Source organism: Athalia rosae, chromosome 2 (assembly GCF_917208135.1).
Source record: "Athalia rosae chromosome 2, iyAthRosa1.1, whole genome shotgun sequence".
NCBI classification, from domain to species: domain Eukaryota; kingdom Metazoa; phylum Arthropoda; class Insecta; order Hymenoptera; family Athaliidae; genus Athalia; species Athalia rosae.
In genome coordinates, this window is record NC_064027.1 from 21,546,399 (window position 1) to 21,561,350 (window position 14,952).

At 39.7% G+C, this 14,952-nt stretch overlaps 1 protein-coding gene across 5 annotated transcripts in view; it reads left to right on the forward strand.

Moving 5' to 3' along the window:
• The window catches only part of LOC105689520 (BAI1-associated protein 3), a 107,555-nt gene that overhangs the window by 61,987 nt on the left and 30,616 nt on the right, over window positions 1–14,952 (forward strand). For all 5 annotated transcript variants that reach the window (XM_020854219.2, XM_020854220.2, XM_020854222.2 and 2 more), the window contains exons 2-3: window positions 8,473–9,589; window positions 10,331–10,572. In XM_020854219.2, coding sequence (XP_020709878.1) covers window positions 9,392–9,589; window positions 10,331–10,572 — 440 coding nt within the window. In that variant the 5' untranslated portion in view covers window positions 8,473–9,391. The remainder of the gene's footprint in view (window positions 1–8,472; window positions 9,590–10,330; window positions 10,573–14,952) is intronic.

Here is a 14,952-nt window from a genome sequence, read left to right on the forward strand (position 1 = left end):
CTCGGTCAATTTCAGGGATAGATCAATTTTTCTTTCAGAATCGGATTTCTGAGGTCAAAATACATCAGAAGACCGTTGTACGATCAATTCGCAAGAAAAAAAAAAATTTGGTCCAAAAATCCCCAAAGGGATTTGAACCCGTGAACATTTATCGATTTTTGGGTCGAAAATCAACATTTTTTTTTCTTGGGTTTTCCGTGCTATTCTCATGTATTCGATCTCAGAAATTCGAATCTGAGAGCCAAATTGTTCTATCTTCGGGAATTACCGAGTTATCCCCATTTTTTCGCACTTTTCGGTCCAAATTTGAGGATATCTCGAAGAGAAAGGGTCGTAGCTCAGATTGGACAACAGATTCGTGTTCCTGAGGTCGAAATACATAGGAAAAGTGCAACTCGATCAATTCCTATCCTCTGAGATTCGAATTCCTGGGTACGAACTACATTAAAATAGACGATAGAATGATCTTCTTAGTCTTGATCCCGAAGAGCTGAAAATTGGCGATCACTCGGTCAATTTCAGAGATAGATCAATTTTTCTTTCAGAATCGGATTTCTGAGGTCAAAATACATCAGAAGACCGTTGTACGATCAATTCGCAAGAAAAAAAAAAATTTGGCCCAAAAATCCCCAAAGGGATTTGAACCCGTGAACATTTATCGATTTTTGGGTCGAAAATCAACATTTTTTTTTCTTGGGTTTCCCGTGCTATTCTCATGTATTTCGATCTCAGAAATTCGAATCTGAGAGCCAAATTGTTCTATCTCTGGAAATTACCGAGTTATCCTCATTTTTTCGCACTTTTCGGTACAAATTTGAGGATATCTCGAAGAGAAAGGGTCGTAGCTCAATTTGGACAACAGATTCGTGTTTCTGAGGTCGAAATACATAGGAAAAGTGCAACTCGATCAATTCCTATCCTCTCAGATTCGAATTCCTGGGTACGAACTACATTAAAATAGACGACAGAATGATCTTCTTAGTCTTGATCCCGAAGAGCTGAAAATTGGCGATCACTCGGTCAATTTCAGAGATAGATCAATTTCTCTTTCAGAATCGGATTTCTGAGGTCAAAATACATCAGAAGACCGTTGTACGATCAATTCGCAAGAAAAAAAAAAATTTGGCCCAAAAATCCCCAAAGGGATTTGAACCCGTGAACATTTATCGATTTTTGGGTCGAAAATCAACTTTTTTTTTTCCTCGGTTTCCCGTGCTATTCTCATGTATTTCGATCTCAGAAATTCGAATCTGAGAGCCAAATTGTTCTATCTCTGGAAATTACCGAGTTATCCCCATTTTTTCGCACTTTTCGGTACAAATTTAAGGATATCTCGAAGAGAAAGGGTCGTAGCTCAATTTGGACAACAGATTCGTGTTCCTGAGGTCGAAATACATAAGAAAAGTGCAACTCGATCAATTGTCATCCTCTCAGATTCAAATTTCTGGGTACGAACTACATTAAAATAGACGATAGAATGAATTTCTTAGTCTTGATCCCGAAGAGCTGAAAATTGGCGATCACTCGGTCAATTTCAGAGATAGATCAATTTTTCTTTCAGAATCGGATTTCTGAGGTCAAAATACATCAGAAGACCGTTGTACGATCAATTCGCAAGAAAAAAAAAAATTTGGCCCAAAAATCCCCAAAGGGATTTGAACCCGTGAACATTTATCGATTTTTGGGTCGAAAATCAACATTTTTTTTTCTTGGGTTTCCCGTGCTATTCTCATGTATTTCGATCTCAGAAATTCGAATCTGAGAGCCAAATTGTTCTATCTCTGGAAATTACCGAGTTATCCTCATTTTTTCGCACTTTTCGGTACAAATTTGAGGATATCTCGAAGAGAAAGGGTCGTAGCTCAATTTGGACAACAGATTCGTGTTTCTGAGGTCGAAATACATAGGAAAAGTGCAACTCGATCAATTCCTATCCTCTCAGATTCGAATTCCTGGGTACGAACTACATTAAAATAGACGACAGAATGATCTTCTTAGTCTTGATCCCGAAGAGCTGAAAATTGGCGATCACTCGGTCAATTTCAGAGATAGATCAATTTTTTTTTCAGAATCGGATTTCTGAGGTCAAAATACATCAGAAGACCGTTGTACGATCAATTCGCAAGAAAAAAAAAATTTGGCCCAAAAATCCCCAAAGGGATTTGAACCCGTGAACATTTATCGATTTTTGGGTCGAAAATCAACATTTTTTTTTCTTGGGTTTTCCGTGCTATTCTCATGTATTTTGATCTCAAAAATTCGAATCTGAGAGCCAAATTGTTCTATCTCGGAAATTACCGAGTTATCCTCATTTTTTCGCACTTTTCGGTACAAATTTGAGGATATCTCGAAGAGAAAGGGTCGTAGCTCAATTTGGACAACAGATTCGTGTTCCTGAGGTCGAAATACATAGGAAAAGTGCAACTCGATCAATTCCTATCCTCTCAGATTCGAATTCCTGGGTACGAACTACATTAAAATAGACGATAGAATGATCTTCTTAGTCTTGATCCCGAAGAGCTTAAAATTGGCGATCACTAGGTCAATTTCAGGGATAGATCAATTTTTCTTCCAGAATCGGATTTCTGAGGTCAAAATACATCAGAAGACCGTTGTACGATCAATTCGCAAGAAAAAAAAAAATTTGGCCCAAAAATCCCCAAAGGGATTTGAACCCGTGAACATTTATCGATTTTTGGGTCGAAAATCAACATTTTTTTTTCTTGGGTTTCCCGTGCTATTCTCATGTATTTCGATCTCAGAAATTCGAATCTGAGAGCCAAATTGTTCTATCTTCGGGAATTACCGAGTTATCCCCATTTTTTCGCACTTTTCGGTACAAATTTGAGGATATCTCGAAGAGAAAGGGTCGTAGCTCAGATTGGACAACAGATTCGTGTTCCTGAGGTCGAAATACATAGGAAAAGTGCAACTCGATCAATTCCTATCCTCTGAGATTCGAATTCCTGGGTACGAACTACATTAAAATAGACGATAGAATGATCTTCTTAGTCTTGATCCCGAAGAGCTGAAAATTGGCGATCACTCGGTCAATTTCAGAGATAGATCAATTTCTCTTTCAGAATCGGATTTCTGAGGTCAAAATACATCAGAAGACCGTTGTACGATCAATTCGCAAGAAAAAAAAAAATTTGGCCCAAAAATCCCCAAAGGGATTTGAACCCGTGAACATTTATCGATTTTTGGGTCGAAAATCAACTTTTTTTTTTCTTGGGTTTCCCGTGCTATTCTCATGTATTTCGATCTCAGAAATTCGAATCTGAGAGCCAAATTGTTCTATCTCTGGAAATTACCGAGTTATCCCCATTTTTTCGCACTTTTCGGTACAAATTTAAGGATATCTCGAAGAGAAAGGGTCGTAGCTCAATTTGGACAACAGATTCGTGTTCCTGAGGTCAAAATACATATGAAAAGTGCAACTCGATCAATTCTCATCCTCTCAGATTCAAATTTCTGGGTACGAACTACATTAAAATAGACGATAGAATGAATTTCTTAGTCTTGATCCCGAAGAGCTGAAAATTGGCGATCACTCGGTCAATTTCAGGGATAGATCAATTTTTCTTTCAGAATCGGATTTCTGAGGTCAAAATACATCAGAAGACCGTTGTACGATCAATTCGCAAGAAAAAAAAAAATTTGGCCCAAAAATCCCCAAAGGGATTTGAACCCGTGAACATTTATCGATTTTTGGGTCGAAAATCAACTTTTTTTTTTCTTGGGTTTCCCGTGCTATTCTCATGTATTTCGATCTCAGAAATTCGAATCTGAGAGCCAAATTGTTCTATCTTCGGGAATTACCGAGTTATCCCCATTTTTTCGCATTTTTTGGTCCAAATTCGAGGATATCTCGAAGAGAGAGGATCGTAGCTCAATTTGGACAACAGATTCGTGTTCCTGAGGTCGAACTACATAAGAAAAGTGCAACTCGATCAATTGTCATCCTCTCAGATTCAAATTTCTGGGTACGAACTACATTAAAATAGACGATAGAATGAATTTCTTAGTCTTGATCCCGAAGAGCTGAAAATTGGCGATCACTCGGTCAATTTCAGAGATAGATCAATTTTTTTTTCAGAATCGGATTTCTGAGGTCAAAATACATCAGAAGACCGTTGTATGATCAATTCGCAAGAAAAAAAAAAATTTCGCCCAAAAATCCCCAAAGGGATTCGAACCCGTGAACATTTATCGATTTTTGGGTCGAAAATCAACATTTTTTTTTCTTGGGTTTCCCGTGCTATTTTCATGTATTTCGATCTCAGAAATTCGAATCTGAGAGCCAAATTGTTCTATCTTCGGGAATTACCGAGTTATCCCCATTTTTTCGCATTTTTTGGTCCAAATTCGAGGATATCTCGAAGAGAAAGGATCGTAGCTCAATTTGGACAGAAGATTCGTGTTCCTGAGGTCAAAATACATAGGAAAAGTGCAACTCGATCAATTCCTATCCTCTCAGATTCGAATTCCTGGGTACGAACTACATTAAAATAGACGATAGAATGATCTTCTCAGTCTTGTTCCCGAAGAGCTGAAAATTGGCGATCACTCGGTCAATCTCAGAGATAGATCAATTTTTCTTTCAGAATCGGATTTCTGAGGTCAAAATACATCAGAAGACCGTTGTACGATCAATTCGCAAGAAAAAAAAAAATTTGGCCCAAAAATCCCCAAAGGGATTTGAACCCGTGAACATTTATCGATTTTTGGGTCGAAAATCAACATTTTTTTTTCTTGGGTTTCCCGTGCTATTCTCATGTATTTCGATCTCAGAAATTCGAATCTGAGAGCCAAATTGTTCTACCTCTCGAAATTACCGAGTTATCCTCATTTTTTCGCACTTTTCGGTACAAATTTGAGGATATCTCGAAGAGAAAGGGTCGTAGCTCAATTTGGACAACAGATTCGTGTTCCTGAGGTCGAACTACATAAGAAAAGTGCAACTCGATCAATTGTCATCCTCTCAGATTCAAATTTCTGGGTACGAACTACATTAAAATAGACGATAGAATGAATTTCTTAGTCTTGATCCCGAAGAGCTGAAAATTGGCGATCACTCGGTCAATTTCAGAGATAGATCAATTTTTCTTTCAGAATCGGATTTCTGAGGTCAAAATACATCAGAAGACCGTTGTACGATCAATTCGCAAGAAAAAAAAAATTTGGCCCAAAAATCCCCAAAGGGATTTGAACCCGTGAACATTTATCGATTTTTGGGTCGAAAATCAACATTTTTTTTTCTTGGGTTTCCCGTGCTATTCTCATGTATTTCGATCTCAGAAATTCGAATCTGAGAGCCAAATTGTTCTACCTCTCGAAATTACCGAGTTATCCTCATTTTTTCGCACTTTTCGGTACAAATTTGAGGATATCTCGAAGAGAAAGGGTCGTAGCTCAATTTGGACAACAGATTCGTGTTCCTGAGGTCGAACTACATAAGAAAAGTGCAACTCGATCAATTGTCATCCTCTCAGATTCAAATTTCTGGGTACGAACTACATTAAAATAGACGATAGAATGAATTTCTTAGTCTTGATTCCGAAGAGCTGAAAATTGGCGATCACTCGGTCAATTTCAGAGATAGATCAATTTTTTTTTCAGAATCGGATTTCTGAGGTCAAAATACATCAGAAGACCGTTGTACGATCAATTCGCAAGAAAAAAAAAAATTTGGCCCAAAAATCCCCAAAGGGATTTGAACCCGTGAACATTTATCGATTTTTGGGTCAAAAATCAACATTTTTTTTTCTTGGGTTTCCCATGCTATTCTCATGTATTTCGATCTCAGAAATTCGAATCTGAGAGCCAAATTGTTCTATCTTCGGGAATTACCGAGTTATCCCCATTTTTTCGCATTTTTTGGTCCAAATTCGAGGATATCTCGAAGAGAAAGGATCGTAGCTCAATTTGGACAGAAGATTCGTGTTCCTGAGGTCAAAATACATAGGAAAAGTGCAACTCGATCAATTCCTATCCTCTCAGATTCGAATTCCTGGGTACGAACTACATTAAAATAGACGATAGAATGATCTTCTTAGTCTTGATCCCGAAGAGCTGAAAATTGGCGATCACTCGGTCAATTTCAGAGATAGATCAATTTTTCTTTCAGAATCGGATTTCTGAGGTCAAAATACATCAGAAGACCGTTGTACGATCAATTCGCAAGAAAAAAAAAAATTTGGCCCAAAAATCCCCAAAGGGATTTGAACCCGTGAACATTTATCGATTTTTGGGTCGAAAATCAACATTTTTTTTTCTTGGGTTTCCCGTGCTATTCTCATGTATTTCGATCTCAGAAATTCGAATCTGAGAGCCAAATTGTTCTACCTCTCGAAATTACCGAGTTATCCTCATTTTTTCGCACTTTTCGGTACAAATTTGAGGATATCTCGAAGAGAAAGGGTCGTAGCTCAATTTGGACAACAGATTCGTGTTCCTGAGGTCGAACTACATAAGAAAAGTGCAACTCGATCAATTGTCATCCTCTCAGATTCAAATTTCTGGGTACGAACTACATTAAAATAGACGATAGAATGAATTTCTTAGTCTTGATCCCGAAGAGCTGAAAATTGGCGATCACTCGGTCAATTTCAGAGATAGATCAATTTTTTTTTCAGAATCGGATTTCTGAGGTCAAAATACATCAGAAGACCGTTGTACGATCAATTCGCAAGAAAAAAAAAAATTTGGCCCAAAAATCCCCAAAGGGATTTGAACCCGTGAACATTTATCGATTTTTGGGTCGAAAATCAACATTTTTTTTTCTTGGGTTTCCCATGCTATTCTCATGTATTTCGATCTCAGAAATTCGAATCTGAGAGCCAAATTGTTCTATCTTCGGGAATTACCGAGTTATCCCCATTTTTTCGCATTTTTTGGTCCAAATTCGAGGATATCTCGAAGAGAAAGGATCGTAGCTCAATTTGGACTGAAGATTCGTGTTCCTGAGGTCAAAATACATAGGAAAAGTGCAACTCGATCAATTCCTATCCTCTCAGATTCGAATTCCTGGGTACGAACTACATTAAAATAGACGATAGAATGATCTTCTTAGTCTTGATCCCGAAGAGCTGAAAATTGGCGATCACTCGGTCAATTTCAGAGATAGATCAATTTTTCTTTCAGAATCGGATTTCTGAGGTCAAAATACATCAGAAGACCGTTGTACGATCAATTCGCAAGAAAAAAAAAAATTTCGCCCAAAAATCCCCAAAGGGATTTGAACCCGTGAACATTTATCGATTTTTGGGTCGAAAATCAACATTTTTTTTTCTTGGGTTTCCCGTGCTATTTTCATGTATTTCGATCTCAGAAATTCGAATCTGAGAGCCAAATTGTTCCATCTTCGGGAATTACCGACTTATCCCCATTTTTTCGCATTTTTTGGTTCAAATTCGAGGATATCTCGAAGAGAAAGGATCGTAGCTCAATTTGGACAACAGATTCGTGTTCCTGAGGTCGAAATACATAAGAAAAGTGCAATACGATCAATTCTTTCCCTACTATCGTGCGCAAAGTTCGATTTTGCGCACGCATTTGCGTTCGCAAAGTACCACTTTTCCGCACGCTGAGTGAGCATGCGGGAATATAGTTAAGCGTGCTAGAATGTAGCTAAGCGTGCTAGAATGTAGCTAATTGTAAGTAAGCGTGCGGGAATGATAATTATCATAGGGATCGAACTTTGCGCACGCTAGTAGGAAAAATAGTGTACGATCATAGATATATTCAATATATCTATGATACGATACTCGTCCGCTGCGTAGGTGTACCCACACTCGCTTTTTTGTCGCCCTCGCTTCGCTCGGGCGACAAACCCCGCTCGTACGGGAATCACCTACTTTGCGCACTTGTATCGTAATGTACTATATTTTACTCCACCGGTTGCGAGTACGATTTATTACCAGCGTGTATCGACTGTGTATACCGCATTATCCCCGGGATGAATAATTTTTTGTCAAACTCCTCTCGTTTGCGGTTTATAAAAGTTTTGCGGAATATTTAATTATTCTCGTCCTTTGATATGAGAAACTCTGCGATCGTTTTACATCCGCGCGCGTTTTTCCTGCTCCAAGGATTGTATTTCACCCCCTTTTTCCTCCTCTTATCTCCAGTGTTATTGGAGGGCGCTTGCATTTTTCGTAACACCTCCTCCAGTCCCTTTGACGCCGTTTAATTGTTTATGACGATGAAAAGCTCGGCTGAAAAAAAATCCGTCAAAGTTCGGGACTCTCCTTTAAAATTGCGCCTTTGTCAGCCACTCGAATTTATCACACCCCAGATTATTGCACTTCACACGTTTTCACTGAGGTGTTATTCGAATTTTGGAACGGAAGGAGCTGCTCGCAACACTTGGTTAATCCACGCTCCGTCGCTAATTGATGATCAATTGATTATTCTCCGATTTGATTCGAGACGAGCTTTAACGATCGACGTTTGTTTTTTTGATTCCAGATGACTGGGTGGACTACGCCGTCGATCAGGAGTTCGAGTAAAATCGAATATTCACGTGACGAAACATTGATTTTCAACAAAAAAGAGAAGTGCGCCGCGAATTAATCAGTTTTAATACCGCTAATCAGCCCTAAATAATCCTCTGCGTATACGTAACGTTGTTGAAATTATGTGATAAAACGAAAAATTAATGTCGCACAATAATGCACGATATTGAGTGAATCGTAGTTTTTAGTTTTTCGGTTCTTATTTTGCACTTATTGAAATCGAATCGAACAAAAATTTTTTATTTCCCATTCGAATTATCATTGTTGAGTGGAACGTTCTGCGGAGTGTTAATCAAAATATTCTAAAAAAACATGATAATAAATTACGTACAAAATTATACAGGAAAATAAGTAAAACGAACATCTAACAGTAAGTTTCGAAAAAAAAAAAAATAATTGAAAAGAAACGATTGCGAAAACGTTGTAAAGGATTTTTTCGAATCGACGTAAAATAAAAGTGATCAAAAATATGCCTTCGGGTGTAGGAAATCTACGACAATCATTGCGTTATCAAGATTAAGGGGAAGAATACGAAAATTAGAATTCGACGAGAAAAATGACCAAGCTATAAACAAAAACAAAATTTTGATCAGCCTAATCGATGTGAGGCGTAAAGAAATTGTGAAATATAAAAATTTTTACTACATTATAAAACGACATCGACTGTTTACCGAGCTTTTTTTTAATCGACAATTTCTTAATCGTAAAGTACAAATTTAATGTACATCGAAATATGCCTGGAGAATTTCGAGTGAAGAGGGAATAAATAGTGACGAGAATTCGACCGGAAATAAAGAAATCAAAGCGGTTACGGTTAACCGGCTTTCTCCTCGGGAATTCGTAAAAGTAAAAGTAAATAATATTCTTGAAAAATGAGCTTTTTTAGTGCGGTGCAGCAGTACGTAAGCGAAAGCGTTGCGAGCTTGAGTTTGAGCCCGAAAAGATTCTCATTCAGTCGCGAGGATTCGACCCAGGGAGGTCCTGGGCGCAGCGGGTCGACCGGGAGTGTCACGTCCACCACCAATACCAACACAATTTCACAGCAGACGACTCCCCATGGATTTCCAAAGGTGGGGAAGACACCCACAGCGCCAACTCCCACGCCCTTCTACATGGCCCTTTCACACTTCTTTTTACCCCTCTTGCGCTCCTTCTTATTCCCCAATTTGGCCTAGTTTTTTAGTTTATCAATTTTTTTGTTGTTGTTATCGCAAAGTTAAGACAACCGCCCCCCACGTAACAATGGTCCATTCGAATCGTCGCGAGAGATGCAGTTTCCAATTTATCCCGATTCGATTTCTTCTTTACATTCAATCTTTTGTCGAACGAATTAATTTTGTTTCGGAGACTAGAATAAACTGTTCGCGGAATTTTACACCACGCTACAAAGAAACAAAATTCGATTCAACAAAGGTTCGAAGACGTTCGGGAGGTGCGAATAAAACAAAAAAAAAAAAGTAGAAAAGAAACATGCAATAAACATTAGATGTAAATCGCATACGTATCGTCGTCGCGAATAGAATAATTTGTTGAAATTTCAAAAGCAAGGGGCGCCGTGCATATCCGTTTCTGTTTTCGCGTATGCATTATACATAATTTAGGGTGGTCTTTTTTTTCGAGTGCGAGTCCCGTTAGGATTTCAACGCTCGGTTGACGCGGGGGGGGGGGGGGGGGGGGGTGAAAATATTTACGGAAATCAATTCGGAGGAAATCTCGATTCGAACAATGCACCCGATGTAACCAAGTCTCGAAGTGATTCAAGCGACGATAATTTGTTTCTGTTGGCGAAATTGTAAATCAGTGTTTTCCAGGTGGTTCCACCCCCCGGAACGGTGACGCCTCCGCACGCCCGTTCATTATCGACTCGTCGTCGAACTCTGGACTGTACTTCCGGTCCTGGACTATCCGTGCATCCGAATTCGGTAGGCGGCAACGTTTCCCCACGGAGAGTTGGATCCTTTCGGAGGAACACCGCGCCCACGGATCGTCCCCCGTTGATGTTTTGTCGCAGGAGACCGTCGTGGCCGGAAGTCGATATTCAAGCCACATCCGGGTAAGTCGATTCGCGAGGAATGAAAATAAAATTTGTCCACCGAGGCGGGGAGAGCGGAGAGCTCGCGGAACGGTAGGAAAAATAGCGATACGCGCGCGCGATAAGATAAGCAACAAACAAAATGTAAAGAAAACTAAATAAGAATAAAGCGAGAAGCAAAGAACTAGGGGAGGATGGTGAAAGGATTTTTCGCGATGACATTAGCCCCTGAAGAGGAACGGTCGCGGTAAGGGGTGATAAATGGACGGCTCCGACTCGGGACAACGTTCGTCGTAGACAACGCCTCGTGAATACCCGAGGAAAAATCCGAGAGTGACGATCTCTTCGTGCCCCGACAACCCCGAGTGTATGAGAAAACCACCCACTCCGCTAACTTCTTCTATCCCCGTGTCTCTCGATTTTCGATTTTTTTTTTTTTTTGTTCGCGCGCGCGAATTTGTCGCTTTTTTTTTTATTTTCGCTACACGCGCTGGATAAACGCGGTAAAAAAGAACTCTCGATCAGTTAAGTGCGAGTCGCCGATCAAACGATTCGCCAAATGACGAATTGACGATCGCCTCGCCTCAGCCGGATAAACGATCTGTACAACGATACGCGAAAAAAGTCATGTCGAATTCTTATACACTAATCGTCAGATCAATAAACATGCATCTTACAATGAAATTATTTGCGTACGGATGAGAAGAAAAGATTCTTCGAGTGGTCCGGTTTTTCTTCACGTCGTTGAATTTTCGGGGAAACTGATCGATTCGGAAATTCGATGTTCTCGTGAGCTTTGAATTATGACGTTTCTTCCGCTTCCGCGAGCTCGAAGACAATTTCTGGAGCTGATTCGAACGCTTTTAAATGGAAGCCTCGCTCGTCCGTACAAACGATTCGACAACCGAGCACGATGTTACGTCCGGGCTCTCCACTTTCCCCGACGTCTTTTCCTATCTCATCCGTAACCTGACAACCGATATTCCCTGCTCCCGTTTCTACTTCTTTTCCACATGAAATTGCATCGCAAGGTGCAGTCGTCTCCCATTCCTTCGCTATCTCGTCCCTGTAGTTTGATTCCCATACAACACTCGTAACTCATTCTCGGAATAAAAAAAACATCAGAGCTTCAAAAGTTCCATCCATTTCAAAGAGCTGTTTTTTTTTTCATTTCCAATTGAAACTAATTTCTCTAGTCTCGTTCGTATAGAAACTCATGAGAAGCGGCTATATTTCAAAGGACATCTATTAGAAGTTTTACTTCGCTAAAGAAGACCCGCACGAAGTACGAGATGAATTTTCATTTGAGTTTTAGTTATGATTTTGTTTATGAAGATTGTGAAAAGCTGCAGTGGCTCGAATTACGGTTGACAGGATTTTTAGTGTTTGAGGAAAAAAAAATAGAGAAAATTGCGAAGCTGAACAGATTTAATCGTTCCTCTGTAAGAATAACCTGATAAATTGGCCCCGGAATTTTTTTTTTCTCGTCAGTTTGATCTCGTTGAACGCGTCGAGACTTTTTTTTTTTTTTTAAGATTTTCAAAGTTGCAGCGATTCACAAGCTCAGGAAACATCTTCCTGCCATTTCGAACTTATTTCGAATACCGAGGCGCTTTAGGGCTGGCTTAAAATTGTCCCGAGCCGTCTGAACTTTTATAAAAAAAATTCTCCGTTCCCGATCGAGCAAAAATCGAAGAGGGTTGAGCCGCTCGAGAAGTTTTTACTTTTGCAAAATGTTTAGCGTCTTAGGAGAATAAGAAGCGTGTCACGTTATGCATACGGTGGGTTTTGAAACGCCTCACTCTCATCAAAAGAGGCCCTCTCAAGGGTCGTAGAAGTCTGGAGTGTAGTCTAGAATCTAGAGGGTGAGAAATCCTTTACGGCGCTATTACACGGTTATATCAAATGCTAGGGATTAATTAGCTCCCCTTCACTTCCCTCCTCACGTCTCTTCTCGATTTTAACTAACGGGATGACGATGATGATCAAACTCTGGAACGACCTTCTGTTTGATGCATTCATAGATCGCTTACCACGTTATATCATAGGATTACTCTCTAGGTTATTAAGCAACGGTGGGACGATGAGAAGACCGCAATATCGATTGATTCCGACCGTACGGAATATACGTATATATATATATGTATATATATGGATGCATGTGCACCTAGATCGAATACATACAGTGCGAGCAGCTATGTACTCCGAGAGCCACCTATCTACCCCTTTCTTGTTTAGACAAAGGTAATGAAATTCAACGGTGTGGGTACTTTCATCGTATAAGATCCCGACACTCGCTTCTTGTTGGACACTTGTTACATTTCACTCGAAAACTGAAGCGATCAGCTAATTTCTCCGCCTTATTTTCCCGCTTTCTTTTCTCCGATGTTGTAAAAGATGAAAATTCCATGGCAAACACCCTTTTCTCAAATATTTGAAATTATTATCAGAAATTTGAATTGAAATCGATTCGAATTGGTCAAATATACACACACAACGTCTAACTGGGGATGCGTGTCGTTTGAGGTGATTTTCCAAACCTCGATTCGAGTGAAAAATCAAATTTTAATTTTTCGGGCTCAGTGGAAAATCCTGTAGCTTTGTTGAAAAAACGAAACGATCAGGGGTTTTCGCGTTCCATAAATTTATACGATTACCGCCAAGGGTTCGGTCGAGTTCTTTTTCTTTTCACTTCGGTATCTCGAAGAGCCCCGAACCCCTGGCATCGCGTTCGGTTTGCTCCCGTTTCACGATTTCTGTCAATTAAGGAACATATTGGAAGTTTGTGAGACTCATACCGTCCGGAATTGGCTTCATATCTTACTCCGAGAAAAGGATATTTATGGGGGCTCGCTCACCCCGATACTTCGACATTCGCCCGGAGAATTTTCGTAAATTTTCCACCCCCCCCCTAAATCAAGTCTATATTCGCAAGTGCGCGCCATGTTCTATTTATTCTTGGTTTTGTTCAGTTTTTCTTTTCTTTTTTTTTTTTTTTTTTGTCGCTTGTATATCGCGACTTGTTTTTCGTATCGATGTTTACCCCAAAGAAAAAGGAGTGGAAAAAATTTAAGCGAAAGAAAATATCGCTCAAATTCTATTTTCGGATGTACGGGGAATATTACAGCTGTACGTACGTATGTCGCGCGCTCGCGAGCTCCCAACGTGCGTGTCACGTAGTCAAAATTGATGAGAGTCACAAAATTGGATTTTTCATCGATTCGGAAACTATACTTTTCAGATAACGGATGTGCGGGTACTTTCCGTTTAATTTTCTGTATTATTCTCATTGTTTTTACTACATAGAATTTGTTTTTGGAAAAAAAATTGTAAGATTATTGGATGATATTTTGGTAATGTATATCGATGCGTTTCTTTTTACGATTATTTATGAAGTTTTAAGACCGAAGGCACAAAACAACATACAACAATACACCAAATAAAGGACAATTTTCATGACTCAATCTTCTTATACGGCCCATTATGCTTTTCGATTATCGTTTGATTCGGCTATTTATCTTCTTACAAGTTACAAACGTGAAAGACCGCCATAGATACACACGTTTGGTTGAATTGAGAGTATTTTCTTTTCTATTTTTCGTCTTCATTTTCATTTTTTTTTTTAAATCTTTATTACCAGCTTTACCAACGTACCATATAATAATCTTGCACAGGCTGAAAATCGAGGATTTTATTTTCAGTTCCGTCAGCGGAGAAATGAAGACAAAAGTAATGAGTCACGTTTCAAAATATGGCTAGGATTCGCATCACGTATTAACTTTCCTAATTGCGAATTAGAAGGAAAACTGATATAGATACCCCTAAAACTTGGCGGCGCGCCATAGAAACGAAGGGAGCGAGAGATGAGAATTTCTTTACTTTTTTGCGGTTGATGAACGTGCATACTTGACGTATAACACGAAGTACACAAAATATGAATGCACAATCAGATCTACGTACTCGGTGAGCTCTTCAAAAACCAAGATTAGAGAGAGAGAGTGAAGATTGGCGCGATTGCTTGCAGATAATAAAAGAGAAGATTGCCGGATCAGATGGTTATACGTAGTTACACAATATCTCTGTACACTGGAAGGGTTTTTGGAGTTTTGGAACGTAATTTTCACGGCGCGATCACCACCGAAACGGACTGCGGGCTTCCCGCGCCGTATACGTATACGCGATCTTATTCGCACTCAACTTCCTCTTCGTTGTTTATCAGCTCCTCTTGTGTTCTTCTTATCCCGGAGGGAATATATGGAGAGGGCGGTAAAAGGAGGGGACATGGGAGGGAGGGAGTGTGTCGCGTTTATGGATCACGAGAAAATGGCGAGTGATCGAAACATTGGGGTGGGAAGAAGGGGAGAGCGAGGGGGTCGTGAAGAGGGATTGAATGAGGCGGAT